Source organism: Peromyscus californicus, unplaced genomic scaffold, assembly GCF_007827085.1.
Source record: "Peromyscus californicus insignis strain IS unplaced genomic scaffold, ASM782708v3 Scaffold_9__1_contigs__length_137607984, whole genome shotgun sequence".
In the NCBI taxonomy this organism is placed as follows: domain Eukaryota; kingdom Metazoa; phylum Chordata; class Mammalia; order Rodentia; family Cricetidae; genus Peromyscus; species Peromyscus californicus.
Window position 1 is genome coordinate 87,128,029 of NW_026294617.1, and position 27,009 is coordinate 87,155,037.

Genomic DNA, 27,009 nt, shown 5'->3' on the forward strand with positions numbered 1-27,009 from the left:
GAACCTCACAAGCCTCGGAACGAGGGGGCTTTTTTAGGTTCTATTATCTGGAGACATTTAAGAATATCTCTGTGCTGGGATCCAATCCAGGACCCTGCAGACGCTAAGCAGGTGCGTTGCCGCGCGCTACCCCAGCCACAAGTGTTTGTGTGATTTTAAGCCCCCTCCCTTTTTCCTACTAGGAACACATTGTCCTACATATCTTGAGTAAAGCATGTTCACTGCTGTCATTTTCTGGACTGAGCACTGGTTTGTGCTGAGAAGTTTATGGGCGGAGGAGAGGAAGTACATTTTCTTGCAAACTTAAATTCTGGTTGAATTTCAAGTGTCTGAGACCTTGTTTTGCAGACTCATGATGTCGCTGAGTATGACCTTGAACCTCCTGCTTCCACTGCCCAAGTGCTGGGATCTCAGGCCTGTGCCGCTGCACCGTTTTCTGCAGTACTGGGGATTGAACCCAGGTCCTCCATACATGCTGGCGAGCACTTTACCCTCTGAGCTGCATCCTCAACCCCCAGACGGCTGAGATCTGGATGGGGAAGGTTGCTGCTACCTTAAAGACTCCCTCAAAACAAACACAAAACAACTAAGCCCCAAAGACCCTTTTTTATTCCCAGCATGCTTGAGGCCTGATTTTGATTCCTTAGCAGCACATAACAAAAGATTCAGATGGATGTGGTGGCGCACACCCACAGTTTCAACACTCAGGAGGCAGAGACAAATTTGAGGTCAACCTGGTCTACACTCCATGCTCTAGGACAGCCAGGGCTACATAGTGAGACTCTGCCTTCAAACAAAAACCAAAACCCAAACAAAGGAAAAACTGTGCAAATTATTTTTCTTATAACAACCTTACAACTTAAATTGTGAAAGGAAAAGTGGAGTTCAGTGCTGTGGATATTGCTCTGTATGCTGTGAATGTGTTGCTCTGATTGGTTAATAAAGTGCTGATTGGCCAGTAGCTAGGCAGGAAGTATAGGCAGGACAAGCAGAGAGGAGAATTCTGGGAACAGGAAGGCTGAAAGGGCGACGCTGCCAGCTGCCGCCATGAGAAGCAAGATGTAAAGATACCTGTGAGCCACGAGCCACGTGGCAAGGTAAAGATTTATAGAAATTATAGAAATAATTTTAAGATGTAATATCTAGTTAGCAAGAAGCCTGAGCCATTGGGCCATACAATTTTTATTCATATAAGCCTCTGTGTGTTTATTTGGATCTGAGTGGCTGTGGGCCTGGTTGGGACTGGGGAAAACTCCAGCTACAGTTCAGAACTATATAATCTAAAATAAAGCTAGTAATACCTTAATTCTTTTTATCCTCATACTCACCATCTCACAGCCTCCTGGGGGCTCCTGGCTTCTATTCATTGCTTCCTGAAGAGCAGCTCTGCTCAATTCTGCATAGAATCCAGTGGATTGTCTATGTTTTACACCAACTTCCCCCAAACGGCATAAGTGCATGAAGTTTTTACACTTGTTCTTATTCTTTTACTGATACATATTTTAAATATTTATTTTTTTTAAGTCTTATGGATATTTGTGCGTATCTGTGAGTAATGTATGCACATATACTACATGCAGGTGTCTGTGGAGGTTCAAAGGGGACAATGGATCCCTGAGGCTGGAGTTCAGGCTGTGGTGAGCCGCCCAGTGTGGGAGCTGGGAATGGGATTTTAGTCCTGTACAAGAGCAGTAAGTGCTCTTAACCACTGAACCTTCTCTCTAGCCCCTACTGAATATTTTTGATGCAATTTATAAATGCAGCTGGATGTGCTCCGTTCTTTATTGACAACATGTTCTTTTGCAAAACATTAATGGTTGTATATAGAAATTTATGTTAAAAATCCCCAATTGCTCTATTTAAAAATTTGATTATTTTGTGTGTAGGGTGTTTTACCTGCCTGTGTGTCTGTGAACCGTATGCATACAGTGCCCTTAGAGGCCAGAAGAGGGCATAGTATTCCCTGGGACTGGAATTAAAGACAGTTGTGAACTGTCACATGGGTATTGGGAATTGAACCTTGGTCCTCTGGAAGAGAAGCCAGTGCTCTTAACCACTGAGCACCCCACCCCCAATTACTCTTGAGAATGTAAAGAAATATTCCTAAAGAGCTCGCCCTTCCTATCCCTTCCTAGAGACAACTCACAAACATCCCTTGTCCTCAGTTCACTAAGTGTAGATTCCAGTTTTGCAAGAACTAATGACCTTTTAGGGGACAGGTTGTTTCTTACCCCAGCATCCTTCCACCCCAGGTATTTCACTTGAAAGAGCCATATAGCTTTAAAAAATTATTTACTTACTTAATTTGTATGTGTATAGGTGTTTTGCCATGTGGCGGGCAGAAGAGGGCATTGGATCCCCTGGAACTGGGGTTGCAGACAGTTGTGAACCGCTATGTGGGAATTGAACCTAGATCCTCTGGGAGAACAGTAGGCATTTTTTTTTTTTTTTGAGACAGGGTTTCTCTGTGTAGTTTTGGTGCCTGTCCTGGAACTCGCTCTGTAGACTAGGCTGGCCTTGAACTCACAGAGATCCGCCTGGCTCTGCTTCCCGAGTGCTGGATTAAAGGCGTGCGCCACCACCACCGCCACCTGGCAGCAATTGGCACTCTTAACCCATCCCCTGGGCGACATAGTTCTAAGCACAGTCATTCAAGATGTTTATTCTCCAATGATTAAACTGCGGTGTGACCCAGGGGATGAAGAATGCGGTTTTGTAAGAGGCAGAATTTTACCTAAACATTTGCCTGAATTAGTTTCATCGTCACTCAACAGGGTCCACATTCCCAGACTATATGTGAAACTGGTTACCAACCATGGCCTCCCACTCCTACTTCCAGTCTGGGCAGCTCTAAAACGTAGCTTTCTGCTCTTCCAACAAAACAGTTAGCCAGAAGTGGAACTTCAGAAACCTAAAAGCAAGATTAGTACATTTAGAGACTTTCCCAGAACAATTGGTTAGGTCTTCGTTTTTGTTTGGGCAGGTGGTACTGTCCATGTGCTGAGTTTTCTTTTCCATCATGGAGTCAGTTGTGCTAAGATCTGGAGGCCTGTTACACCCGCCGAATTGTATATACTTTTTTGCCTGTAATTATCTTTTTTTCTTCCCATTTCATTCTGTAGTCTGTGATGCAGGCTGGCATTAGCCAAATTATTTAAATCAGTTTCTTTGCTCCTAGAAACACTGCAGCCTAGATCCACACCTTAACCTTGACCCGTTGGACTGTGGGTGTTCACCGAATGACCCTTGCGTTTCCACTGTGACGTCTGTGTCCTGGCCTATCTCTGTGGGTGCTTTATCGTGGTTTTCATTCAGTGCTTCCTGCTCATGGACCTGCACTTTCAGAACCTTTCATTCATCCCACGCCACAGCAAACATTTCACCTTACTTAAGCAGCATGGGGAAAAGACTTCATACACATTTCTGGCAGATATTTTCAATTATTTAAAATTACTATTGAAAAAATATCCAATGTGCCCCCCCCCCCCCCCCCCCGCCCCGGTTTTATTCTATGGAATATATGTGCAGAGAATCACTGGGGAGTCATTGAAGGTCAGTGCCAGGAGGTGGCACACTTTTCCTAAAGTAACGCATACACTGTGGTTTTGACTCAAATTATAGCTAAGACACAACGCAAAGCAAACCAACACCAAACCAACCCAAAACCCACCTCGGATACCAGCTCGAGAGGACATCTCAGTTTAGCAGAGTTGTAACCGCATAGGAATGTGTCTGAAGCAGTTCCCACAGGAATACCTCTGACTGACATTTCCTTGTTACAGGGTTTCACATAGACCAGATACCACAGCTCCAGGGAATGTCTAAATTTGGCCCTGTCCAGTTTGCTTTCTAATTGTTACATAAACAGGGGCTAGATTAATTTGACCAATGATTTTCTACCTCACCCACACGGAAACTTTCAATAATGACGTAAGTGATAAGTAGTCTTAGCTTGCTTTCTCTGTTGCTGTAACAAAGGGTTTCTTGGGCTCCTATGTCCACAGCACAGGGCATCATCATCAGGGGAATACATGGCAGGAACAGAAGCGGAGGTCATGGAGGGATGCTGCTTTCTGGCTCGCTCCCTGTGGCTTGCTCAGCCTGCTTTCTTGCACAACTCCGGACCACCTCTCTCCAGGATTGGGCTCTCCCAGCTCGAACATGAATCAAGTAAACATGCTGCAGACTAATCTGGTAGAGGCCTTTTCTCAAGTCCCTCTTCCCAGGCGACTCTAGCGCGTGTCAAGTTGACTACAAACCAGCTAGAACAGTGGTACACAGGTTGAAATGGGTGGAGGAAAAAAAGGAGACAGGTCAGGAGACAGGAAAACCACCAGATGCGGAGAAAAATGGGGACTCCAGGCCGGAGATGCAGCAAAGAGGTAGGTCGGAGGTCCTGCCTGGTTTTGCTATGATCTGGTACCAAGTTATCCTGTGTCCTGGGGATGGGTTTGGAGATTCTTCCCTAGAGTGCCCATATTGTATCCCCTCCCACCAACAAGAAAGATGCTTAGTGGTCAAACCTTTTATGAGCTGCACTGTCCAGGGGCCCAGATGATGGGCAAAAGGATCTGGTCTCAAACTCCTAACCACAGCCCTTTATTAACTTTCCATTGCTGTCTCAGCATCAACAGTGAGGAGTGCTGGTGTTGCATTTCCTTCCTAAGCGGTCGTTCTAACCTGTGCGTGGTAAGAAAGGTCTGCACAAGGATATGGGTGACTCGATGTAATTTTTTTTTTTTTTGGTTTTTTCGAGACAGGGTTTCCCTGTGTAGCTTTGTGCCTTTCCTGGAACTCACTTGGTAGCCCAGGCTGGCCTTGAACTCACAGAGATCCGCCTGGCTCTGCCTCCCGAGTGCTGGGATTAAAGGCGTGCGCCACCACCGCCTGGCTCGATGTAATTTTTTAAAAACCTAATTCTTAATTTTTTTTGGGCAGAACTTTAAGAAGTATCCTATGACAAATTTAAAATCTATGGAAACCCTTTGTCACACCCAATGCATTTACAAATATGGGTAGTATTTGTAAATATTTAAAAAGATCTTCTTGGAAATGGCAAAAGGTGATGTCTACAGCCACAAGACCCGCTGGTGAGAGGCAGTGAAATCCTTAGCCAGGGCAGAGTTAGAAGGTTACTGCACCACCCACAAGTTGTAGCCTACTTCTTATGCTGAACAGGAAGGAGCAAGACTTTTCCCGTCTACACCCATGGTAAACTGTTCCAGGCAACAAATAACTGGTCTCCCATGCGTTTGCGTTCAGGTGACAGTGAACACTTCCATCACATCAGCCTTTTAAATGCCTGCCCGTTTTCCTCTCTCCTTTTCATCACAGCCGTAGTTGGGAAGCTCCTTGTCAGTGGCTGGTGCCTGTGAAGTTTAACTGTCTTGGATCACACTTGAACCTGATGGAACTTTCACTGAGAATAGTTACTGGTTATTCACGAAGCCTGCTCAATGAAGAGACAGGGTAACTGGATCCTAGGAAGAGTTCCATTGGCTGAAGTTGCAGGGTGTCTGTAGTTATTGTGGGCACTTAGCTAACTTCTGCCTGGAGCCAGGCTGTAGGACAGGCTACAGACCACCGGTAAAGGCCTTCTGATGTAGCAAAGATCTTCCATGGCTGGGAACCTCAGTCCAACGGCTCAGAGGAAACAGCACGTGTCTCTTTTTACAGATTTTTTTTTTTTTTTTAAAAGCAAGATCACACTCTGTAGTCCAAGCTGTCTTGGAACTCAATATGTAGCCCAGGCTGTCCCCAAACCCATGGTGATCCCCCTGCCTTCTGATTGCTGGGATTTCAGGAATGAGCCACCATACCTCGCTTCCTAATATTTTAAAAAATAGAGGGTTGGGGAGATGGCTCAGTGGTTAAGGATCTGCATTCTGTTCCTAGGGGTTTCATGAGCACCACGCTGACATGCACAAACCCCCATACACATAGATGAAAATAATAAAAATAAAGTCTTAAAAAGATTAAGAGCATCTAGACTTTAGAGATACTGCTTTTTATTGAACATGTATAAGATTCACTTTTACATTATTACAAACATTTTACAAACAAAATTTTATTTTGTTATAAAACATTTCCTGGATTTTATCACTGTATAGTTAAAACATAAGACATAAAATATATAACTATGAAGGTCATTCTCCAAGTATTAGAATACTGACAGAGTCACTTCATTTTCTTTGTTCAGTGGTAAGGGCCAATCCCAGGTCTTGCACATGTTGGAATGTTCCTTACCACTGAGCTATTCCTCAGCTATTAATAACACTCTTCATAAACACTGTGTAAACCTCCAAATGATTGAAATAATATAGAGGAAGGTAATCCTCAAGACATATTGTCAAAATTAATCAAATTCTTCTATAGTTTGTCTTTCCTTACATTGATTTGGCCAATGAATATTGGTGAAAGAATTATGTAAGATAAACGTACACATTTGAAAATACAGAACACACTGTAAATCAAAATGTTTATCAGCTTTGTTGTATGGGGAGACCTCCCCTATTACCATTTAAGATAGTTTGTGTCTGCATTTTCTGATGAAAATCACATGAAGAAGGGAATAAGGCCTTATTTCCAGGGTAGTCTTAACTTAGGCTTACAAAAGGAAAATTTCATTCTTACAGCTCAACTACTAACATTATGCACAGTACCTAACTAAGCCAGTATGTACAGTGGCCTGACGCAGTCTCAGCTACCCTACTTGATGATATTCACAGGATGTACCATCTAAGAGAACTGAATTTCTAAGACGCCCACATGAAAGACTTGTGAAGAAAACAATACAATCCCGTCATGTGAGCCTACTGCCTCTCTCAGAGATTTGTTATAAACACGGAAGCCTACAGTTTCAGGAGTGCTTCAGTGAAATGTTTAGTGAAACTGTCAGTTTATACTTCAAAAGTGGTTTATTTAACATGGAAATCTGAGAGTCTGGAATTGCTTCTGGATGCTTTGACATCAAAATTATCTGATTTGAAAAAAAATGTTTTTTGAGTCAGGGTCTCATTTTGGGCTCATGATTACCATGGAGCCCAGACTGCCCTTGAACTCAAGTAGATTAGTTAACCCAGGCTATCCTTGAACTCAGAGCTCTTCCTGCCTGAACCTCCCAAGTGCTGGGATTACAGGTGTGAGCTGGGATTTGAATCTGTTTAGAATAGAGATTAGTTGAAGATACTGTTTTTCCTTATAGTAACAAAGGAGTTAGGTGGTCAACTTCTGTGGCTCACAGTTTTATACAAAAAGAACAATAACAACAAACTAAAAAAAAAACAAAAACATATACAGAAGAATCTAGTTTGGATATTATTCTCATGGATTTATGCTGGAATGAGATGGTGGAATTTAGGGTTGTTGGTCAAGCCTTTAACATCAAAAGTGTTAATCTACGTTAGTGGTTTGCACTCAGAAGCCTTTAATACCACCACAAAAGGGAGCCCACATTCAAGTGTAAATCGATGGCTCAGGGTCTTCTCTGCCTTTTCCTACGCTGCACATCCTGTACAGTCTTGTCGCCAGCCTGTCGCAGGAGAAGCTCTCCTGTGCATTCTTCTGAACAAGGCAGGTTAGATGCTTCCTTCTCATCACAAGTACTAGCTCTAAAGAGTGCAGGTGGTCTTTTCTCTAGCACAGAAGAAGAAAACAATTCATCCCTACAAAATTCTCCAAGATTGGACTTGAAAATTTGAGCTAAATAGTAAAAAAATAATTTGTTAGGACTCCATTTTTCTATTGTTTTCTAAACTCAAGGCAGAATTAAAAGTAGACTTGGCACTCAGCAAACAGCTTTGAAACGAGCCTTGTGGCTGAGAGACTGACAATAGATGCCCTGCAGAAAGTAAAGAATAGACAGGCAGACACTCAGGCAACCCTTCACATTCTGATCAGACTGTACTGAAATATGAGTGCAGGACAGACCCCAGAACACCAGGGGAGGAGAGTTCAGATTTCTGCGGACTATAGAGTCACAGCTAGCCTTTCCCCTTCCAACTCAATGCTTCTACTTATTAAGTGATTGTTTTATTACTTAACAATATGTAAATCAAGATTATTTAGTAGCTGCTAAAATTAAAAAGGCATAATTTTCTACAATTTTCAAGATCTCTTCACATTTTTATTTTTCCTTTTTGAGATAGGGTATCATACAGCCTCATTTGGCCCTCAACTCCCTATGGAGCCAAGAATTTGTCCTTAAACATCTGGTCCTCTTGCCTCCAGTTCCACAGTGCTGGGGTGACAGATGTGCACCACCATGCAGAGTTTAGGTACTGGGGATTTAACCCAGGGCTTTGTGTAGTCTTGGCAAACACTACCGACCCACACATTTTATTTTTCTAAAAAAAAAAAAAAGGATTCTGTATCGTAGCAACTCTTTCCTGATCACAGCACCTTGTGTGTGTCTGACAAGTAGCCTCCGTGAACCAAGCTCACAATCCAGCTATTATCACCTTTAGAATCCAAACTCATTTGCAGAAGTGCCAATAAAAATATAGCCTAGAAATTATTTTTAAAATAGAAAAATATGCTTTTAAAATTGTCAGAATAAACTTATCTAAGTAATACCTCCATTATTTGCAGTTAAAACTTTCTTTGATCTTTTTGTAACATACAATGGATCTTCTCACTTGAAAACAGACAGCATGTCTTCACCTATTTAGATAACATCTTCCCTGGTAAATATGTTCACGCCAATGTCCCAACCTCCAAATATGTCTTCACATGATTCAGAAAATCCTTTCTTTTAGTATTCAAAATATTCTAAAACAGGGTGTCATCTTTCTAAAAAATTCAGCATGTACTTGTAAAAATAGTTTTGGATTAATGTAGACTACCTAATTCTTGAGATATTAAAGTAAAAATTCTAATACGAACAATTCCACTTTTTTCCAAACTTCCCAATCTGGATATTCAAACATTGTATAACTCTATCCTCCTTTTGTCAACATAAAAAGGTTTTGGTCAGAGTAATTCTGTGCTGACCTACTGTGTCCTCAGACATGATTGTGCAGGTGAGGCCTGGGGCATTGCTGGCTCTGTGCCCACCTCAGGCTTCTCTTCAACAAAGGGAAGTTTAGCTCTTTCCACAGGATTACTGTCAAAACCAGAAAAACTACAACTTGTGTGCTGTGCTGTTAACATGGATCCAGACTAGATATTTGTACCCTAAAAGCTGTATTAGAGGTATGTCACAGTCTACTCTGGCTTCAAACAGCTAAATTCTGACACAGTAAAGAAAACAATCTCTGGTCAAAGGGGGTAAGACAGAAAAGCGCCGGTCCCCAGGGTGAAATCCAGCAGCTGCTCAGACGTCTATCCATTAACACAGTGGTAAGTGTCAGCTCACGGAAGTCTGGCTTCCTTAGGAAGGGTGCCATTTTTCTGATCATCTTACGGTCTTCCTTCTGATCTGACTGCTGAGACCAGCAAGTCTTAGTACTGAATGGATAATGAATCAGCTTTTCTCCTAGCTTGCCCCTGGTAGCCTAACAGACTGATTATTAAGCTTACTTGGCTCTTACGGAGTGCTGCTGGGGCTTTTGTAGTGTATCTAATATTAATGACAAGGAACAATATATATCGAATATTCAAAGCTTTCTTTCCATCCAACTATCTCAGACTTGGATACACCTGTCATTTGACTTATGTCCGATATGTTTAGAATTATGAAGTATTTAAAATGTTTAAGTGATAACATTTTCCCAAAGCACGGATACTTTCTGTCAATTATTGCATAAAAGGAGTTAATACACTTAGTTCAATGCTATATGTAGTAGGACATGGAAGATTTACTTAATAGGAATTATAATTATTTTGATAGCATTTATGGGGTTAAATGGACCTCACATACTGTCTCCTAAATGTAACATTTAAAAACAGAGCTTTTGAGCCCAGACCTTTTGAGCACCCCTGCCTTGCATTTTTACACTGGAATACCAGAATCACACTCAGATGTGTCCTGATGTCGTTTTCCTCTGAGGTGCCTTGAAAGTAAAAGCAGACTGGGTGCTGACCCCGGGCCAGGCCTTCGCCTCCATTCACGTGCTCCCTCAGTGGCTGAGTGGCTTGGAATGATGGTGGGATGCTTTGAGAAGGAAGCAGCACGGCTTTCCTCTTCACAGTTGAACTGCACTTTGAAAACAGGTTCATTGTTTTTCTTACATGCTTGACCTAAACACCGTGAAACACCTGTTGTCCACACCTCACGTACACAGGGAAGCTTCTGTCTGCTGGCGGCACCTCTAGCGTTTGATCACAACCTGCTCATAGGCTCCAGATCCTACCCTGAAACAGCAGTGAGGGGGATACTTTCAGAACTTGAACTGTAAAGGTGGCAACTTAGGAATTCTCCCAGGTACATACACCAGGTGGTTCTCCCCATCTCTTTCCCTCCCTCCCTCCCTCCCTCCCTCCCTCCCTCCCTCCCTCCCTCCCTTCTTCCTTCTCTTCCTCCCTCTCCTCTCTCTGTTTTTGAGACAGGGTTTCTCCCTGCAGCCCTGGCTGTCCTGGAAGACCAGGCTGGCCTTGAACTCAGAGATCCATCTGCCACCGCCTCCCGAGTGCTGGGTTTAGAGGTATGTGCCGCCACCACGTGGCTCCAGGTGGTTTTCTATTGAGTTTATTTCTACAAGGGTTAAAGGTTTCATACACACAGACACACAAGGCAATCCGAAAATCAGATCTCATTATGGATGGTGGTGAGCCACCATGTAGTTTCTGGGAATTGAACTCAGGACCTCTGGAAGAGCAGCCATTGCTCTTAACCGCTGAGCCATCTCTCCAGCCCCCGCTTTAAGCTTTTGGATGGGTCATAATTCTACCTTTTCTCAGGAGCATCTTGGGTGATCAGGGGAACTTTAGTGGCAGTGCTGCATGGAGGTGAGGGTCTCACTGCTAAAAGTTAGCAGTAGGTAACCTATTTCATTTGTCAAGGTATCAGAAATCCTCTCCCTCCCCCCGCCCCCGCCCCCCCCATACCCGATGCTTCACTCGGAGTGTACAGAGTTTAACAATCCTGGAAGCAACCACGATGGCTGGACTCATCCCTTGGAGGCCTCATATGAGGTGTTTGTGGTATGCCTTTTTCCTCCAGGTATAACACGATTACCGCATTTCTTCCCATCACACAGCAGGGATAACCCTGGCACTGTAGTCACGGCACCGAAATAAGCCAATACAGCGACAACAAGGTCTATGGGAATGAGAATGGGCTTGGGCTTTCAATACATACTTGTAGAAGGAAGGAAGGGAGGGAGGGTCACAAGACTCTCCTGGGACTCCACCCACCATTCCCTCCTGCATGTGCTCTTGGAAGATGCTCGGGTGTACAGGGGGTGGGAGGCTAGCTGAAGCTGGGCTTCTGGGGGGCTGTCAGCCATGATGGGGTACACTTTCTTGGTGATGGAGCTGTCGTGAGTCACCCTTGCTTTTGTAAGCCTGGGAAGCTCACCAGCTCACCAAACGGGATGTGGGCAGAACTGTTAGTTTGCTCTATTGCACTTTATCTTAGCATAGAGAAGATGAGAATTGGCATTTGAACGTCAGGATACCAGAAGGGAGTATGTATGTGTGGGGAATAACGGCTGGAGAATTTTCGAATCTGATGAAATCTATAAGCATGGATATCCAAGAAGTTCAGTGAAACTAAAACAGAATAAACACAGAGAAACACCCGGTCACATCTCACTCCAATTTCAAAGAAACCAGTGACAAAGAGAAAATCTTTCCACGTGTGGTGGCACCTGCCTTCAACCCTAGCACTCAGGGGGCAGAAGCAGGTGGATTTTCGTGGGTTTGAGGCTATCCTGGTCTACATGGTGAATTCCAGGCCAGTCAGGGCTAGACATTGAGACCCTCCCTCAAAAAAAAATCTTAAAAAATATCCAGATAGAGGCTGGAGAGATGGCTCAGGAGTTAAGAGCCATTCCTGCCCTTCTAGAGGACCTGAGTTCAGTTTCCAGCATTTACACTGGTGTCTCACAACTGTAACTGCCCCAGGATGCCCCAGGATATCCAATGCTCTCCCCTGGTCTCTGTGGATTCCCCTCCCCTCTGCCCTAGCCCCACAAGTACACACACACACACACACACACACACACACACACACACACACACACGGCATACATACATGCAGGCACACATAAAAAAATAAATCTTTAAAATAGCCAGATATACAAATTATATAGGGAAAATTAAAACTAGAAATGGAAGCAGACTTCTTGTTTGAAGAAAGTGAAGTGTCTCTAAGGTCAAGAAAGGTTAAAACCAGCTTTGCTGTGAGTGGGTGCACAGCTGTTCAGAGGTAAGGGCACTGGCTGGAAATGCTTGCTCGGTTCTGCCTGAAATAGTAGGCTAAAATTCTGTTCTAAATAGGCTTTTTTATGGTACAATTGTCAGTGCTCTATTTGTCCAATATAGTCTAAAAATACATTTAAATAAAGTAACAAACTAACATAGAATATAATATTGAGGACATGCAGGAAAGGAAAGAGGATTCCAGTAATAACCAACTCTTCTCAAGGGTGTACAAGCGTTGGTCCTATTTCAGCCACAGCATAATGAAAACTGCAACCTTCGTCCTTTACTTGAGATTCCCCCCCCCCCCACAGAGCCCAGGCTGGCATCAGACTCTCTATGTAGCCCAGGATAACCCTGAACTCTTGAACTTCCTGCTTTCCCTTCCCAGGTGCTGGTATTATAGGAGGGAGCTACCAGGCTTGTTTACGTCACTCTTGAAGCTGACTCGAGGGCTTTGCTCTTGCTAGGCAAACCTTCTAACAACTAGTGACATCTCCGCTCCTCGTGGATTAGGATGCTCTGTGTTTTAGCAGGATGGTATCTGGTGGATGACATACCTGTTCGGAAGGTGATGGCTGCCAAAGGTTGTACTTCCTCCAGGCCCCACAAATAACCTCAGGCCTTCTTCTGCAACACATAATTGGAATGCTTGTTAAGCATACGGTCATCAGACGACCATCAATTAATATGCATATTGTAGTAATCCACATTTTACATTGATTAAATGTATCAAAGCTCTGAAAGAGACAACTGGAGCGGCAGCCTCCAGCTCCTTCTCACCAACTTCCCCAAAGCTCTTTTTCTTTGAACAGGAATGACAGCTCTTTCTACAAATTTTCATGAGGTTTAATTATTTCTATTTCCAGCCAGTTACACAACAAACCAGTCAACTGTTAAGTGTTCTCTTTTCCACCAGCTTGAGTAATTGCACCTTTCAAGTTGGTGGCATATACCTTCTCAGTTTCTGTGGAAAATTCGAGGAGACTGCAGGATTCTATTCACTGTTTCAAGACCACCACCCCAGCCCTCCACACTGGGTCAGGGACCTGACACTCATAAAGTGTATGGACATGAAAGCTTTCTTTAAAACGGATCTCTGCTTCCCCCTCTCCCCTCAACCCCCAGTTCTGGGGATTGAACCCAGGGCCTCATACATCCTAGGAACTGGCTATACTACTGAACTACGTCTCCTTCAGCTGATTTCTTCACTTGTTTGTTCCTTTTCCAGCATCACCAGCCTTGGTCAGACAAGCTACAGAACTATCTTTGCTTTGGCGGACGGGGAATGATTCTCTACATGGGCCGCGGCAGCCCGACCGATCGATCGTGTGGGCTGACACAGCTGTGGACCACAGCACCCGTCCACATCCGTTCTCCGCGCACACCTTCTGCACTGGAGTCGAGGCTGAAGTCCTGACTCTGCAGGATTTTCTCCACAATGTCATCCGCGTCCACTCTGGTGTCGTCAACCCGCTTCAGCTGAGACTCAACAGAATCCTGCTTCACCGGGCACCTGCGAAAAGAACCACAGTTGTTTCCACCTTTTGTATTGACGGGGTTAAGTTGAACATACAGACGTGTTACAGGTAGCGTCACCGTGTGGGAGGGCACCTGGGGAGTTTCTCCGAGGCGTCTTCCTCCCTGTCGGCGGTGTCAGGGTTTGGTTCCGCCGTGGTCGGCTCCATTTCATCACATGGCTCCAGAATGCTTTCCACTCCTGTCGACGTGCTTCCCACTGAGGTATTTCTCCTGTGGCAGAACTCGGAGAAGCTGGATGACCGGGAGTGGCATGTGCTGTACCCTGCCGGAGGAAAAGTCACTTTGGATGTATTCACGCTATCAGTCACACCACAATCAAACTTTGTCTGTCTGAGTGTGTGTACATGTTGAGATGGGTGCACGTACATGTGTGTGCAGATGCACATGCGTGAACGTGTGTAGAGAGGCCAGTGGTTGATGGGGTATCCTCTGTCACTGGCCACCTGACTTTTGAGACAGGATCTCTCGCTGGGCTCAGGACTTGCTGATTTGGCTGTAATGGTCCCTGAAATCCTCCTGCCTTTGTCTCCCCAGTGCTTAGATTATAGGTATGGACTGTCGCGTCCGACTTTCATGCGAGTGACTGAACTCAGGTTCTCAGGCCTGCACAACTAACACTTTACTGAACCATCTATCATCTCCGAGGTGCAATTTTTTTCATCCCCCACCAGAGTAACTTCAAGTTTATTACTGGATTTTATTTTGTTTGGGACAGGCACCTGCTATACAGCAAGCAGAGGCTGGTCTTGAACTTGCCATCCTTCTCTCCCAGCCTCCCCTTTGCTGGGATAACAGGTGTGTACCACCCCACTTGGCTTCAAATCCCTTAAGAACAGTGGTTCTCAACCTGTGCCTCACAATCTCTTTGGCAAACATCTATCTCCAAAAATATTTACATTACGGTTCATAACAGTGGCAAAATTACACTTATGTAGCAACGAAAATAATGTTATGGTTGAGGGTCACCACCACTCAGGGAACTGTATTAAAGGGTCACAGCATTAGGGAGGTTGAGAACCAGTGATCTAGAACAATAAGGAGTTGAATCCCACTGGGGGCCTCTACCTGATACTTTGGACTGCTGGCTTGCATAGCTTGATGTTCTAGAATGTCCCCAGGCACCAAGTTCATCTGGAACAGAGGCACTCTTTGCTGAAAGATCTGCAACAGGTCACATGATGTTACTATAACAAGTCAATGTCCAATTTGTACTTTAACCCACAGATCTTATTAATTCGCAAGTTCATAATCAAGGAAAATGCATTGTAAAGTGATAGATTCCTTCAGATTGGTACAATGTGCACAGACAGACATACAGACAAAACACCCACACAGTAAAAATAAAATCAATAAAATCTCAGAAACAGAGTAAAAGAAAAGAAACTGATGATAGTACATAGCTTGAAAGTAAGTAGACAAAGCAGTCCCAACACTGTTTCTAGAAGCTCCCTAATCACGTTCATAGACTAGATAGCAGTTACGTATTTGTAGAACCAGCCTTTCCGCACAGAAGACAGGACTGTGACTGTTGAGCATTAGTGTAAACCACTTGGAAACCAGAACGGTTGCTAACCTAGGAGCAGAAGAAAAGCAGCTGAGTGTGACAGTTACCACAGCGGCAGTTCTCTCAACGAGACAGATGGTGTAACAGTCGGGCCAGCAAATGCTGCCAAGCACGCAAGCTACTGGTCCCCTGCAAGGACTGCTCATGTCCAGACAGACTGCAAGGGTCCCAAGTATCTCCCTCGACATCAGCCCTAAACCAAAGGCTAGCTCCAACAAAACCCTCGCCAGGAGACAGTTCATAGGGATTCCTGGACACCCAAAAGTCTACCCCAGTGTTTGGCTCAGAACTCAGCCACCTGTCTCCTGGTTTCCAAAATGCATCCAATCCATATAAAAGTTTATTAAGCTCTGATCAAATCAGCATCTGTGGTATAGATGAAACGGAGGCATTGGGGACACAAAGAGAGATAAAACATGCTCTGAATTCGGAGACAGAAGCAAAGAGAATACAGTGTGTCCAGCATTAACCAAAGAAGGTAGTAAGAACTCCAAAGGCCAGTGCACACAATACTACAGGGGAGGAGACCTCAGAGCGGAGGCTGGCCCAGGGTCTGCAAGCGTAGGAGTCTTTCAGCTCGCTGAGGGGGGAGGAGCATAGGGCACAGCAAGCTTGTCGATCAGCAAATGGTTTGGTGAAGTCGGCACACAGAGCAGTGGGAGATGACCAATGGGAAAAGAGACTGAGGACTTGAGCACAGACCAGCTGATGAAGACCTTTCTGGGAGCTGAACGAAAGATACTTTCAGTGATACTTCAGTGACTTCATGCCAGGGCGGGCCACTGCAGGCTACACGGTGTGAAGATCACTTTAGTAAAGGGAGAAGCAGGTTGGGGTGAAGAGCAAAGGTTTTGATTATAAGCCAGCTGAGAGTGAGAGGCGTTTAGCACAAAGGGCGGGATTCAACTACTGAGCAGAAGTTTGTGCCAGGATACCCGAACAGTAGGAGAAAGAGTTGGGCGAAGCTGCACTGAGAATGTGAAGTTGACAATCAATACTCATCATATTCTGACCTGTCCCTGGTCTCTGGGATATCAAGACCTGATCACAAAGAACCCAAGGTCTGGCTGGGGAGAAAGATGAGCTTATAGATTTCAGTAACGATGCGTGGCGTGAAGCGGACCTTCCCCAAAACATTTGGAAACACAAATTTGTGAATGGAAAGTATTTAACACACATTTATACAACCGCATTACATTTATGAGACTGTTAAATACAGGGGTGTAGATGACATTGCCCAGAAAACTAAGTAGACGGGACCAAGCCCCCGTGGAATAGCAACCCTGGAGAGGAGTCGGGGTGTTTTCATGCCTTAGTTTCTGTTTTTGAAGGACTGGGGACTAGACCCAGGGCTCAAGCACACAGGCAAGTGTTCTGTATCACAGCTACAGCTCCGGCACTTTAGGAAGGCTCTTTTTAATTTTTTGTTATTATTTGAGAATTTCATGCATGCATATGATGTGCTTTGTTCCGATTCACCATCTACTCCCTCCTCTCCAATTCACCATCTACTCCCTCCTCTCCAATTTCTCTTGCACATCTCTCTCACTTTCCCCTACCAACTTAACGGGCTCTGTTCTTAAGTTCACTGAATCCACTAGTGCTGCCTCTCTGTGCATGAGTGCAGGACCATCTACTGGAGCACGGGTGGCCTCTGAGGGGCCACACCCCTGAAGAAAACTTACCCGCCCTCCCCCAGGAGCCATCAATTACTAACAGATTCTAGGCTTAAAAAAAAAACAAACCACAACTCTTTACATTGATTTATCTACGTATTTAAGTGTGTGTGCATGTGTGTGTGCACGTGTGCGTACACACGCATACACGTGTGTCACCCAGCATACACGTGGAGGCCAGGCCAGATGACAACTAGCTAACCGGCTGGTGGCAAACATCTGCTTCTACCAGTGGGTCCTGGGGACTGAACTCGGGTCATCAGGATGGGCAGCAAGCATCTTTACTCACTGAACCACCTTGCTTGCTCAAGAAATCCCTGAGAAGCAGGAGAGGAAAGGTCATGAAGGTAGGCGTCAAAGGGAGAGAAGACTTCAAGGAAGAATCAGTGGCTGAGTCAGATGAGAGCAGGAAAAACGGCCAAAGGAGTCGGCGACCATGTAACGGTAGACATCAGGACAGGACACAAAGCAGACGGCACAGGAGTTTAACAATAAACGGGCCCTGTGATGGCTAACTCTCACTGTAAATCTAGTCACCCAAGGGACCCGCGTCTGGGCGTGTCTGTGAGGGTGTTTCCAGAGAGAGGGTTAACCGAAGGGTGAAAACCCACCCTGAATGTGAGCAGAGCCATTCCCTGAGCTGAGGTCCCGGACTGAAGGAGAAAGGGAAAGAGGAAGCAGCTGGACACGAGTGTTTCTCTTTCTCTGTCTCCTGACTGTGGGCGCGAGGTGACCAGATACCTCCCACCCCACCGTGACTTCCCCACAGGGACGGACTGCATCCTGGAACTGCGAGCCCAAGCATCCTTCAAGTTCTTCCGTCACAGCAAGTGCGGTGATGAATCCAGGCGGTATTGCTTTCTAGAAGTTTGTCTGCATAACTGTGATGCATGCCTCAAATATGTATTCTCTTGTTGAGACTTCTCCAGGTCTGTCTGGCTGCTTGCCTGTCTGTCTATCTATCTGACACTGGGACTGCTGGAGTCTAGAGGGCAGCAGAAGATAGGAAGACAGATATTATCCTATGAGGAGGATGATGGGGTCTACTCTATATTTTCTCAGCTAGATAGCAGCTCAGGACATTTAAGTGCCGAGGGAGGATTTAATGGAAAGATTAACAGTATCCATAAGATCAGCTGATCCTAAATCAAGAAATCCATACTCACAATTACTTAGGAGAAACCCTCTCGCTGCACATTTGAGAAGGTAGTGAAAATGTTAATCCTAGCGTGTCACCTTTCTTTCCAACAATACACCCTGCTCCCATCATTTGGGAGCTAGAAGGAAACTCTCAGGTCCCTTCCCTGCAGCCAGGTTGGCACGCTGCCTCCCCTGCTTTTAGCAACCACAGTGGCTTCTGCCTGGGCTGGAAGACTGTCTAGGGAAGTGGATCTCAAAGTGTGCTCGGGGACCAGCAGCAGCAACAGAGGAGCTGAACTGGTGTGTATCATAAAGTCTCAGGCACCCACGAGGATCCACCAAGGCCAAAACCGGCTAGTGGGGTGTTTTAACACCCTCCACCCCCAGGTAAATCAAATGCACAGTGAGGCTTGAGAAGCAGCAAGCAGGGAAAGAGGAGGAGGAGCAGCAGCAGCAAAGAGCTGGTGGGAGAATGGGCCCAGCTGGAGGGAGAGGTGGGGAAAATGGGAGGGTCCCGTGCTTGTGAGGAGAGGATGCAGCCAGCGAGAGGCAGCGAGAGGCAGTGTTAGTTAGCACAACATTCAGCTGTCACTGTCAGTGCACATGACCCTAGACAAATAAGTCCTGGTTGGAGCACCATACTAACCGGCCCATTTCAAGTCATGAGTGCATACAAATTTACATGTGGGTGGTTGTAGGACTTTTTTTTCCCCATCCATTTATTTATTTTTGTGTATGTGTGTGGACATGCATACTGTGTGGATTCCAAGGGTTAAACGCTGGTCATCAGGCTTGGCGGCAAGCACCTTGACCTGCTGAGCCATCCTGACAGCCCCTCAGGGTTTAGGAATCTATTAGGAAATTAAATAGAATTGTTTTCCAGAAAGTAAAGGGCCAGGAAGCTATATACCCATACCTGCTATTCCGAGATGCACCTTGAGGGTCTCCCCGCCTTTTCTATCCTCTTCCAGAGACTCGGATTCCCCAGCGATGGGTATTGACATGGACGTGGAGGGAGGCCTGTAAACAGAAAGATCTTGAATCATGTGTGAGCCTGCAGGTTTGAACTAGTGTTAGAGAGTCATTGTGTGGTCAGTGCCTGGCCTGAGAAAGCTGTTTATTAGAGTTAGCCTTTTGAGGATGAAATAAAAACCATTAAATAATCCATAAGCATCTTTTAGAGCACTAAAATCCCGAATAATAAATGTGGGAGAGATTTTTATATAAAGGTTTTATTTTTATCTATGTACAAGTGTGTGCATGCACACATGTGCAGGTGTCTGCAGAGACCGAAAGAGGGTGGTGGACCCCATGGAGCTGGAGTTACAGATGAATGTGAGCCACCTGATGTGGGTGCTGGGGACTGAACTTTGGTCCTCTGCAAGAGCAGCAGGTGCTCTTAACCACTGAGTTACCTCTCCCGCCTGTGGAAAAAAGGCTTTTATACAACAAAATACTGGGCGGGGGGGGGGGGGGGGGGGAGAATCCAATGTGGTGTCACAGTCCTATAATTTCAGCACTCAGGAGGTCAAGGCAGGAGGACCAGAAGTTCAAGATCATCCTTGGGCACATAGCAAGCTGTATACTAACCTGGGCTATACAAGCTTATCTATCTTACAGCCAAGGCAAACCCTTCAAAAGCACCTTTGGGACAAAGCTTCAGCTCCTCACATGACTCCCAAGGCTTTTCACAGTCTGTTTTAGACCAACCTCTTTAATTACCAATACTTGTATTTGGACTTTTGTTGTGATATTTTGGGGGATGGATGGAGATATATATATATATTGGTTTTTTTGAGACAGGGTTTCTCTGTGTAGTTTTGGTGCCTGTCTTGGATCTCGCTCTGTAGACCAGGCTGGCCTCGAACTCACAGAGATCCACCTGACTCTGTCTCCCGAGTGCCAGGATTAAAGGCGTGTACCACCACCGCCCGGCTGGGGTGGGGGCACATATTTTTGAGACATGATCTCGCTCTGTAGCCCTGGCTGGCTTGGTAATCTGTATGTAGCCTAGACAGGCCTTGAACTCATGAAGAGCCTCCTGTCACAGTTTTCTGAATGCTAGGATTACAGGCTTGTACCACCAGGCCTAGCTGAGTTACATGTCTGAATAACATAAAAAACTTGGTTAAAAAACAAAACAAAACGCCATTGAATATTTCACAGTAAACATATATAAAAGATTCATGCAAAGAATGGAGTCTATAATAACAGTCATAAAGCACCAGTGGCTGGCCGGTGTCTGCAAGCCTCGACTCTTAAATGCTAGTCGTCTTCCCTTCCACAGGTGACTACAGGCACAACGCATCCAACACTACATGAATTTGGCACTTCCGTCCTGCTGTCTCAGAGAGCCTGAGTGGCTCCTGCTGAGTGCTCTAAGGCAGGGGCCACCAGCATTCAGACAGGACAAGCTGACCACGGGCTGTTAGTACAGCAGACTTCGAATCTGAAATCTTAACTAGGCTGCTGCACTTCTGTCACCCAGGGCAGCACAGTTCAGTGACCAACCCCCGAGGGCCCACTGTGTGCTGGCTCTGTTCTATTACGCCTTTTGTTAAAAAATGTATAATAGTCTTTGTCAGGATCCCTTGATACAGCACAGTTGCAGATTAAAGAAATGGGGATTATTTTAATTTTAAAGTAATGTTCAGAGTCTGTGAAGAATGACCTCCTAAAATGACATCATTACCCCGTGCACCATAACAATGCCCTGTGTGTGTGCACACGGTTTTCTCTTCCTGGAATGTCTCTACTTGCCTTCCAAGCTTAGTCCATTCTTATTCACCATCACGACTTATCCCAGTACCACCCCCTCAGGGAGCACTTTCTGGCTTTCAAGGAATGGTGGTGGTTAGAGGCAATCTGCTCTCTGCCCCTGTCACATCATGTGCTGTGTGCACATCTCCCACGTCAAGGGGCATCCAGCAGAGCAGGCATGCATCTGTAGCTACTTACCGTTGGCTCCACCCAGACATACTTGGCCAAGGTGACTGCTCTGTCTCAGTTCCCTCATTTGTAAGGTAAGAATTTGGATCACACCAGAATGCTTTACAAATTCTTTTTTTAGACGTGGGTTTTGTTGTGTCTTACATCTGAGCTCTGAACTGCGGCTCTTGTGAGTTCTCAGGAGAGAAACGTTAACTAATGAAACGGTCACACAATCTACCTCTTCCGTCCTTGTTCCCGTCACGGCTCCCTCGGGTTGTCTCGTTTCTACCTTGCATCGTAATAAGAGCATTTGCTTTTCACCCGAAAGCTCTGCAGCCTTTTGTCTTCCTCAGAAGGTAAGCGGAGTCCTTATTCTAATGGTCCACAAGATGACCATCTGACCACATCTCCTATTACTGAGCTCCTCACTCCCTCTGCGCTAGATTTGTGGGTCTCCGGGCAGTTACTTGAGCACGCAGGGAACAGGACCCTCTCCAGGCTTTGTTCCATAGTCCCTCCACCTTGAACACTCTTTCCCCAAATATCCATGTGGCTTCAAGTCTCTACTCAAATGTCATCTTAAGCAGGGAGGCCTCCCCTGAAATTCGACATAAAACAGCAAAGCTCTTTACGGCATCCCCCCACCCCCTGCCACTCCTCATCAGAGCCTCTATTCCCAGGCTCCTTTTCTGTTTATCAGGACTTGGTGGTTTCTTACAGTATAAGCCCTAGGGTGGCAGAAAGCAATGTCTTCTGCTCGCTGCTGTTTCTGAAGTTAGAATGCAGTCCCACACACCCTAAGACAGGTACTGTTAAAGAAGTGAGTAAGGAAATAGCAATATAAACCTTATTTGTACAATGCCACCTTAAACCTGAAAACCCAAAGACGGCAAACGATCTGTAACTTGCATCATTTTGAGAGTGGAAAGCTCACCTGGCAACAGGAAACAGTCACTTCTACAATGCTCAGTCCACCACGAAAGGAACTGTGTGCCTACAAATCTGCTTCAGTTTGTATCATGCTTGCAGATAAATAATCCATTTACTGGTTATCAACTTACGTTTTAAAGCATGGGTCACCAGACATCAGCTGCATACTGATCAAAACCTAAACAAAAGAGCAACAAATGCCACAATTACAAAAGACTTCTCGAGAGGCCAGCTTTTGCTAATCCGTACTTCCCCCGTGACAACCAGTCTTATTTATATTTTCTATCTAGAAAGCATTAAGTGAAATGAGTGTTTAATGAGGGTGTGCCCAACATTCAATTACTGCTTTATGCAGACAAGGATTAAAAATCATCTTTAATGTTCAAAACCTCGTGGAAAAGATAAAAATAAAAAGTAAGCACTTCCCCAGTGATACCTCTTGCTTGGCATGTGTCTGTGTTTACTCCAGATTCCTGTGGGGTGTAAACATTTGATAACCAGGCCCTCCGGCTCCACAGGCGGAGGCTTCATGGGATATCTGCTCAGGGCTCTGAAGGGCAGAGCGCCTCGGCACCAGCTTTGGCTGTTTCCTTCTAAGACGTTGATATTCCCTGGTTGCTAAGGAACTTGTAAGAATCCACCACAGGACAATCCCACTTTTTTTTTTTCCCTGAGGGAGTCTGGCCTCGAATTCACTGTGTGTCATAGGGTGGTCTTAAACTTCGTCCTTTCCTCCTTCCTGAGTGCTACAATCCCAGGCATGTGCCACCATACCCTTTATGTGGTGCTGGGGATTGAACCCAGGGCTCTGTGTATGCTAGGCAGGCTTCCTACCAACCAGGCAATAGTCCCAGCCCCAAATTCACATTCTTATGGGAATAATAATAATAATGACATTCACAATGATAGTGACTTGAGAATTTATTTTGTTTTGGCTCTTTGAGAGAATCTCAGTATTCCAGGCTACCTTCAAACTTGCTTTGTAGCCAAGGATAACCTCAAACTTAAGATCTTCCTGCCTCAGCCTCCTAAGTGCTGGGGTTATACACATTAAGCCCCTACTTGGCTGGATTTGGGAACTTATGTTCCAGATATAAACACATGTTCTGTACACATCATCTCATTATACACATGTACCACCACACTTGGCTGGATTTGGGAACTTATGTTCCAGATATAAGCTACATGTTCTATACACATCATCTCATTATACACATGCACCACCACACTTGGCTGGATTTGGGAACTTATGTTCCAGATATAAGCTACATGTTCTATACACATCATCTCATTATACACATGCACCACCACACTTGGCTGGATTTGGGAACTTATGTTCCAGATATAAGCTACATGTCCTGTCCACATCATCTCATTTCATCTTTAACACTCCCATGAGAGAGTCACATTCTCCTTTTGAGACCACAGAGATTGGGGGATAGTTTCTGAATCACAGCTGGCATAGGGCAGAACCCAGGACCATGCTTACTGAGTTCATAGTCTTAATGACCAACAGGACACATACAGGTCATGGCACATTTTCCAGCTAATGTTTGACAGGCATCTTTTACAACCTTATTCATTCATACCTCTTTACCCAGGACCTCCACTATCGTCCCTTTTTACTTTATTTTTTCCTTAACTCTCAGCCCTATCCTGTTGTGCTGGTTCTCTTATTGCGTCTTCTTTCATGCAATCCTCCAGTCTGGTTTCTAACGCTCCAGGACAGCACTTGGGACTATCTGAACGTCTCAGGATGGAAGAAATTGTGTAGTGAGGCAGAACAGAGAAGTGGGACAGAGATGAGAGGTGGGAGGCTGAGCTCTGTTCAGATATGATAAGATGGGGACACCGCAGCTGTTTCTTTGGATGTTGACAAGGATGGTTCATTAAAGGGAGGGTTGACCAAGAGCAGATGATCCAAGAGAAAAGTCTTTGATTATGCTTGTGTGGATTCTAGAGCCCAAGAGGAAGGACTCACTTCTTACAGGAGGAGGGTCATGTCTTCCCTGTAACCATGGGCAAGGCAGCAGCCATGCACTGCAGTAACAGGGGAGACAAGAAGAACTGTAAGTTCTATGCTGAGATGATAAGGGGATGTGAGTTTAATGAGTTCTATTTCTTCAATGAAGGAGAAGCTTAGTCGAGGTAAAACACGGGGTATGAAAATACATTGAGAAAAAAGGCAGGGAGGCGACTATCTAAATTGAGACAGGAGGCAGAGTATGGCTGCCAGCTGGAGGTGAGCCCGATTTCAGTAATGCCCACTCATCTGTGTGTCCTCCAGAAATGTCCAGCTCAGGACACAGACTCAGGGAGGACATAGAGTCAAACCAAGTGGGACTGGAGATCTTCAGGGACAGCAACAGGCAAAGGGACCCGGGGTAGGATATCAAGTAGGATAATCATGAACTGTGCACTCTAAGCTACGTAAGGGGGAGGCAGAAGCAAGTGAGGCCTGGCAGATCATGGGAAAGGGGGAGGGTTGAAGACAGCTGTGTGAGATGACAGAGAGGGCTGGGAACACAGGACATGGTGGTAGGAGAGAGGAAACCACCTAAAATTAAAAAGCTATTTCAGGGGGATATGACTTGATGGGTAAAGCATTTGTCACAAAGAAGAGGGGACACACACACACACACACACACACACACACACACACACACAAGCATGCACACAAAAGCAGCATGGGTTATTTGTTTTTTAATGTAAGAAATATATAATGAACAGTATAGTCAGTGGGTTTTGAGACTGGGGTTAGAGGGCATGATAATGTGAAAAAGCCACGGAACAGCAGATATGCATGCTGGTCTCAGCTCTGTCATTCACTACTTCTCTTACAGAAAAACACCTAGCCTTCTGAGACTCATTATAAAACATGGATTTTTATCTGTGGTGGCCCCCATAAACTCATGTGTTTGAATGCTTGGCCCATAGGGAGTGGCACTATTAGGTGTGGCCTTGTTGGAGGGAGTGTGTCACTGTGAAGGCAGGCTTTGAGGCCTTATAAGCTCAAGTCTGGCCAGTGTGACGGTCTCCTTTTGCTGTCTGTGAATCAAGATGTAGAACTCTCAGCTCCTTCTCCAGCACCATGTCTGCCTGCATGCTACCATGTCCCACCATGATGATAATGGACTAAACCTTTTAAACTGTAAGCCACCCCAATTAAATGTTTTCTTTTATAAGAGTTGTCATGATCATGGTGTCTCTTCACAGCAATAGAAACCCTAACTAAGAAACCATCTATCTAGACCTCATGGTATGGGGATATGTGCAAGTGCCCTGAGATATTTTCAGAGGTATATAAAAACAAAATCAAATCAACTTGAAGGTCATAGGATGATGCTCTTTTAATTTCCTCCCTTGGTTTGCTTGTTTTGGTTTTTTGAGACACAGTTTGTCTGTGTAGCCCTGGCTGTCCTGGAACTCAGTAGACCAGGCTGGCCTCGAACTCACAGAGATCTGCCTGCCTCTGTCTCCTGAGTGCTGGGATTAAAGGCAAGTGCCATCAGTGCCTGGCTCCTACCTTGGTTTTTGAGACAGGGTCTCGTATATCTAAGGCTGGCCTTGAACCTCTGATCATCCCTGCCTCCATCTCCAAAATGCTATGATCATAGGTGTGTACTACCATACCTGACATTTCCTCATCTTCTTTATCATTGTCCTCTCCACATCAATGCCCATCCCACCTTTCTTAAAGCTGCTGCTGTGTGCAAGGGATGTCTGCCTCTAAGAACCAGTTCATAAATTCTCTATCTCCAGAGTAAAATGTTCTCTGAAAACAAATTTAAGCTATAGTTTTAAAGTAATTCTTTACTTTCCTAACTTCAGAATGAAAACCACTTGTTTTTTAAATCTGTCTTTCTTCTTCTTAGGTAACTTACTAATTAAGTAAAATGTAGCAAAGATTCTCCTAGGTACAAGACATTTTCTGAATATTTTCCCAATGGATCTCATTTGATATTTCTATCAACTTCATGAAGCATGCGTTCTCTGTGATGACCTGAACACATGGCCCCGATGAGATTTGGAAAAATAAGGCACATGTCCATGAGTGGGTCTGCCTGTCCTGTCTCTTCACTAGTTACAAGAGAAGCCAGTGACTTCTACATACACATCACAGCTTCTCTGGAAGTTCTCCTGAGAGGGGTGTGTGTGTGCGCGTGCATGGGGGCAAATGTGTGTGTCAGTGTATACACAACCAGTGCAAACACAATACCCACAGGAGGGCATCAGAGGTCCTATCATTTTCAGCCTTATTCCTTTGTGGCAAGGTCTCTCCTTGAGCCCGGAGCTTGCATTTTACAGCTAGGTTGACAGCCAGCAAGCATTAGCGAACTTTCTGTCTCCACTCCCCACATCACTGGGGTTATAAGCGCGAGCAGAACTAGCTCTGGCTTCTTACATGTACTGGGATCTGAACTCAGCTCTTCAGGCTTGTACAGCAAGTGTTCCTAACTACTAAGCCGCCAGCTTTCTGGCCCCGATAGCTGTACGGATTTTAAGCCGCGCATCTAACCATCATGTCCCCTCTCCCCAGCAATCACTTCTGTAGCAGTGGTGGTGTATTTGTTCACAGCACCGATGAGAAACACACTGGACCATAAAGATGATCATTAATTTTCACGGCTCCTATGGCTTGGAAGGGTCTTTCCCTGGTGGTGTGGAGGCTCATGACCTCAGTATGGAGTCCCATTGTATCTATGACAACAGATACCTGTGCTTAGCTGGAGGCAGAAAAATCTCTTTTATTGGCATGGAAGTCTTGAAGAGTGCTTACTTTAAGAATGGAATTGTCCTGTCTTGTATTTTTGGTATCATAGCCTTCCAGTAAACAGCGACGGGTGGTATTTCCTGATCCAGCAAACTCCGCCAGGTTTAGATCTGCAAAGCCCAGCTATGAAAAGAAAGAGAATCATATTA

The 27,009-nt window shown here is 45.1% G+C and overlaps 1 protein-coding gene across 1 annotated transcript in view; it reads right to left on the bottom strand.

Annotated features, from left to right (window-relative positions):
* Positions 1-5,986: 5,986 nt before the first annotated feature.
* The window catches only part of Eeig2 (EEIG family member 2), a 54,074-nt gene continuing 33,051 nt past the window's right edge, over positions 5,987-27,009 (bottom strand). The window contains exons 4-11 of the mRNA XM_052730745.1: positions 26,867-26,983; positions 22,218-22,264; positions 19,142-19,245; positions 14,911-15,006; positions 13,918-14,107; positions 13,692-13,819; positions 12,864-12,933; positions 5,987-10,293 (exon numbers count right to left, since the gene is read on the bottom strand). Of these exons, the coding sequence (XP_052586705.1) occupies positions 10,251-10,293; positions 12,864-12,933; positions 13,692-13,819; positions 13,918-14,107; positions 14,911-15,006; positions 19,142-19,245; positions 22,218-22,264; positions 26,867-26,983 (795 nt within the window). The 3' untranslated portion in view covers positions 5,987-10,250. The remainder of the gene's footprint in view (positions 10,294-12,863; positions 12,934-13,691; positions 13,820-13,917; positions 14,108-14,910; positions 15,007-19,141; positions 19,246-22,217; positions 22,265-26,866; positions 26,984-27,009) is intronic.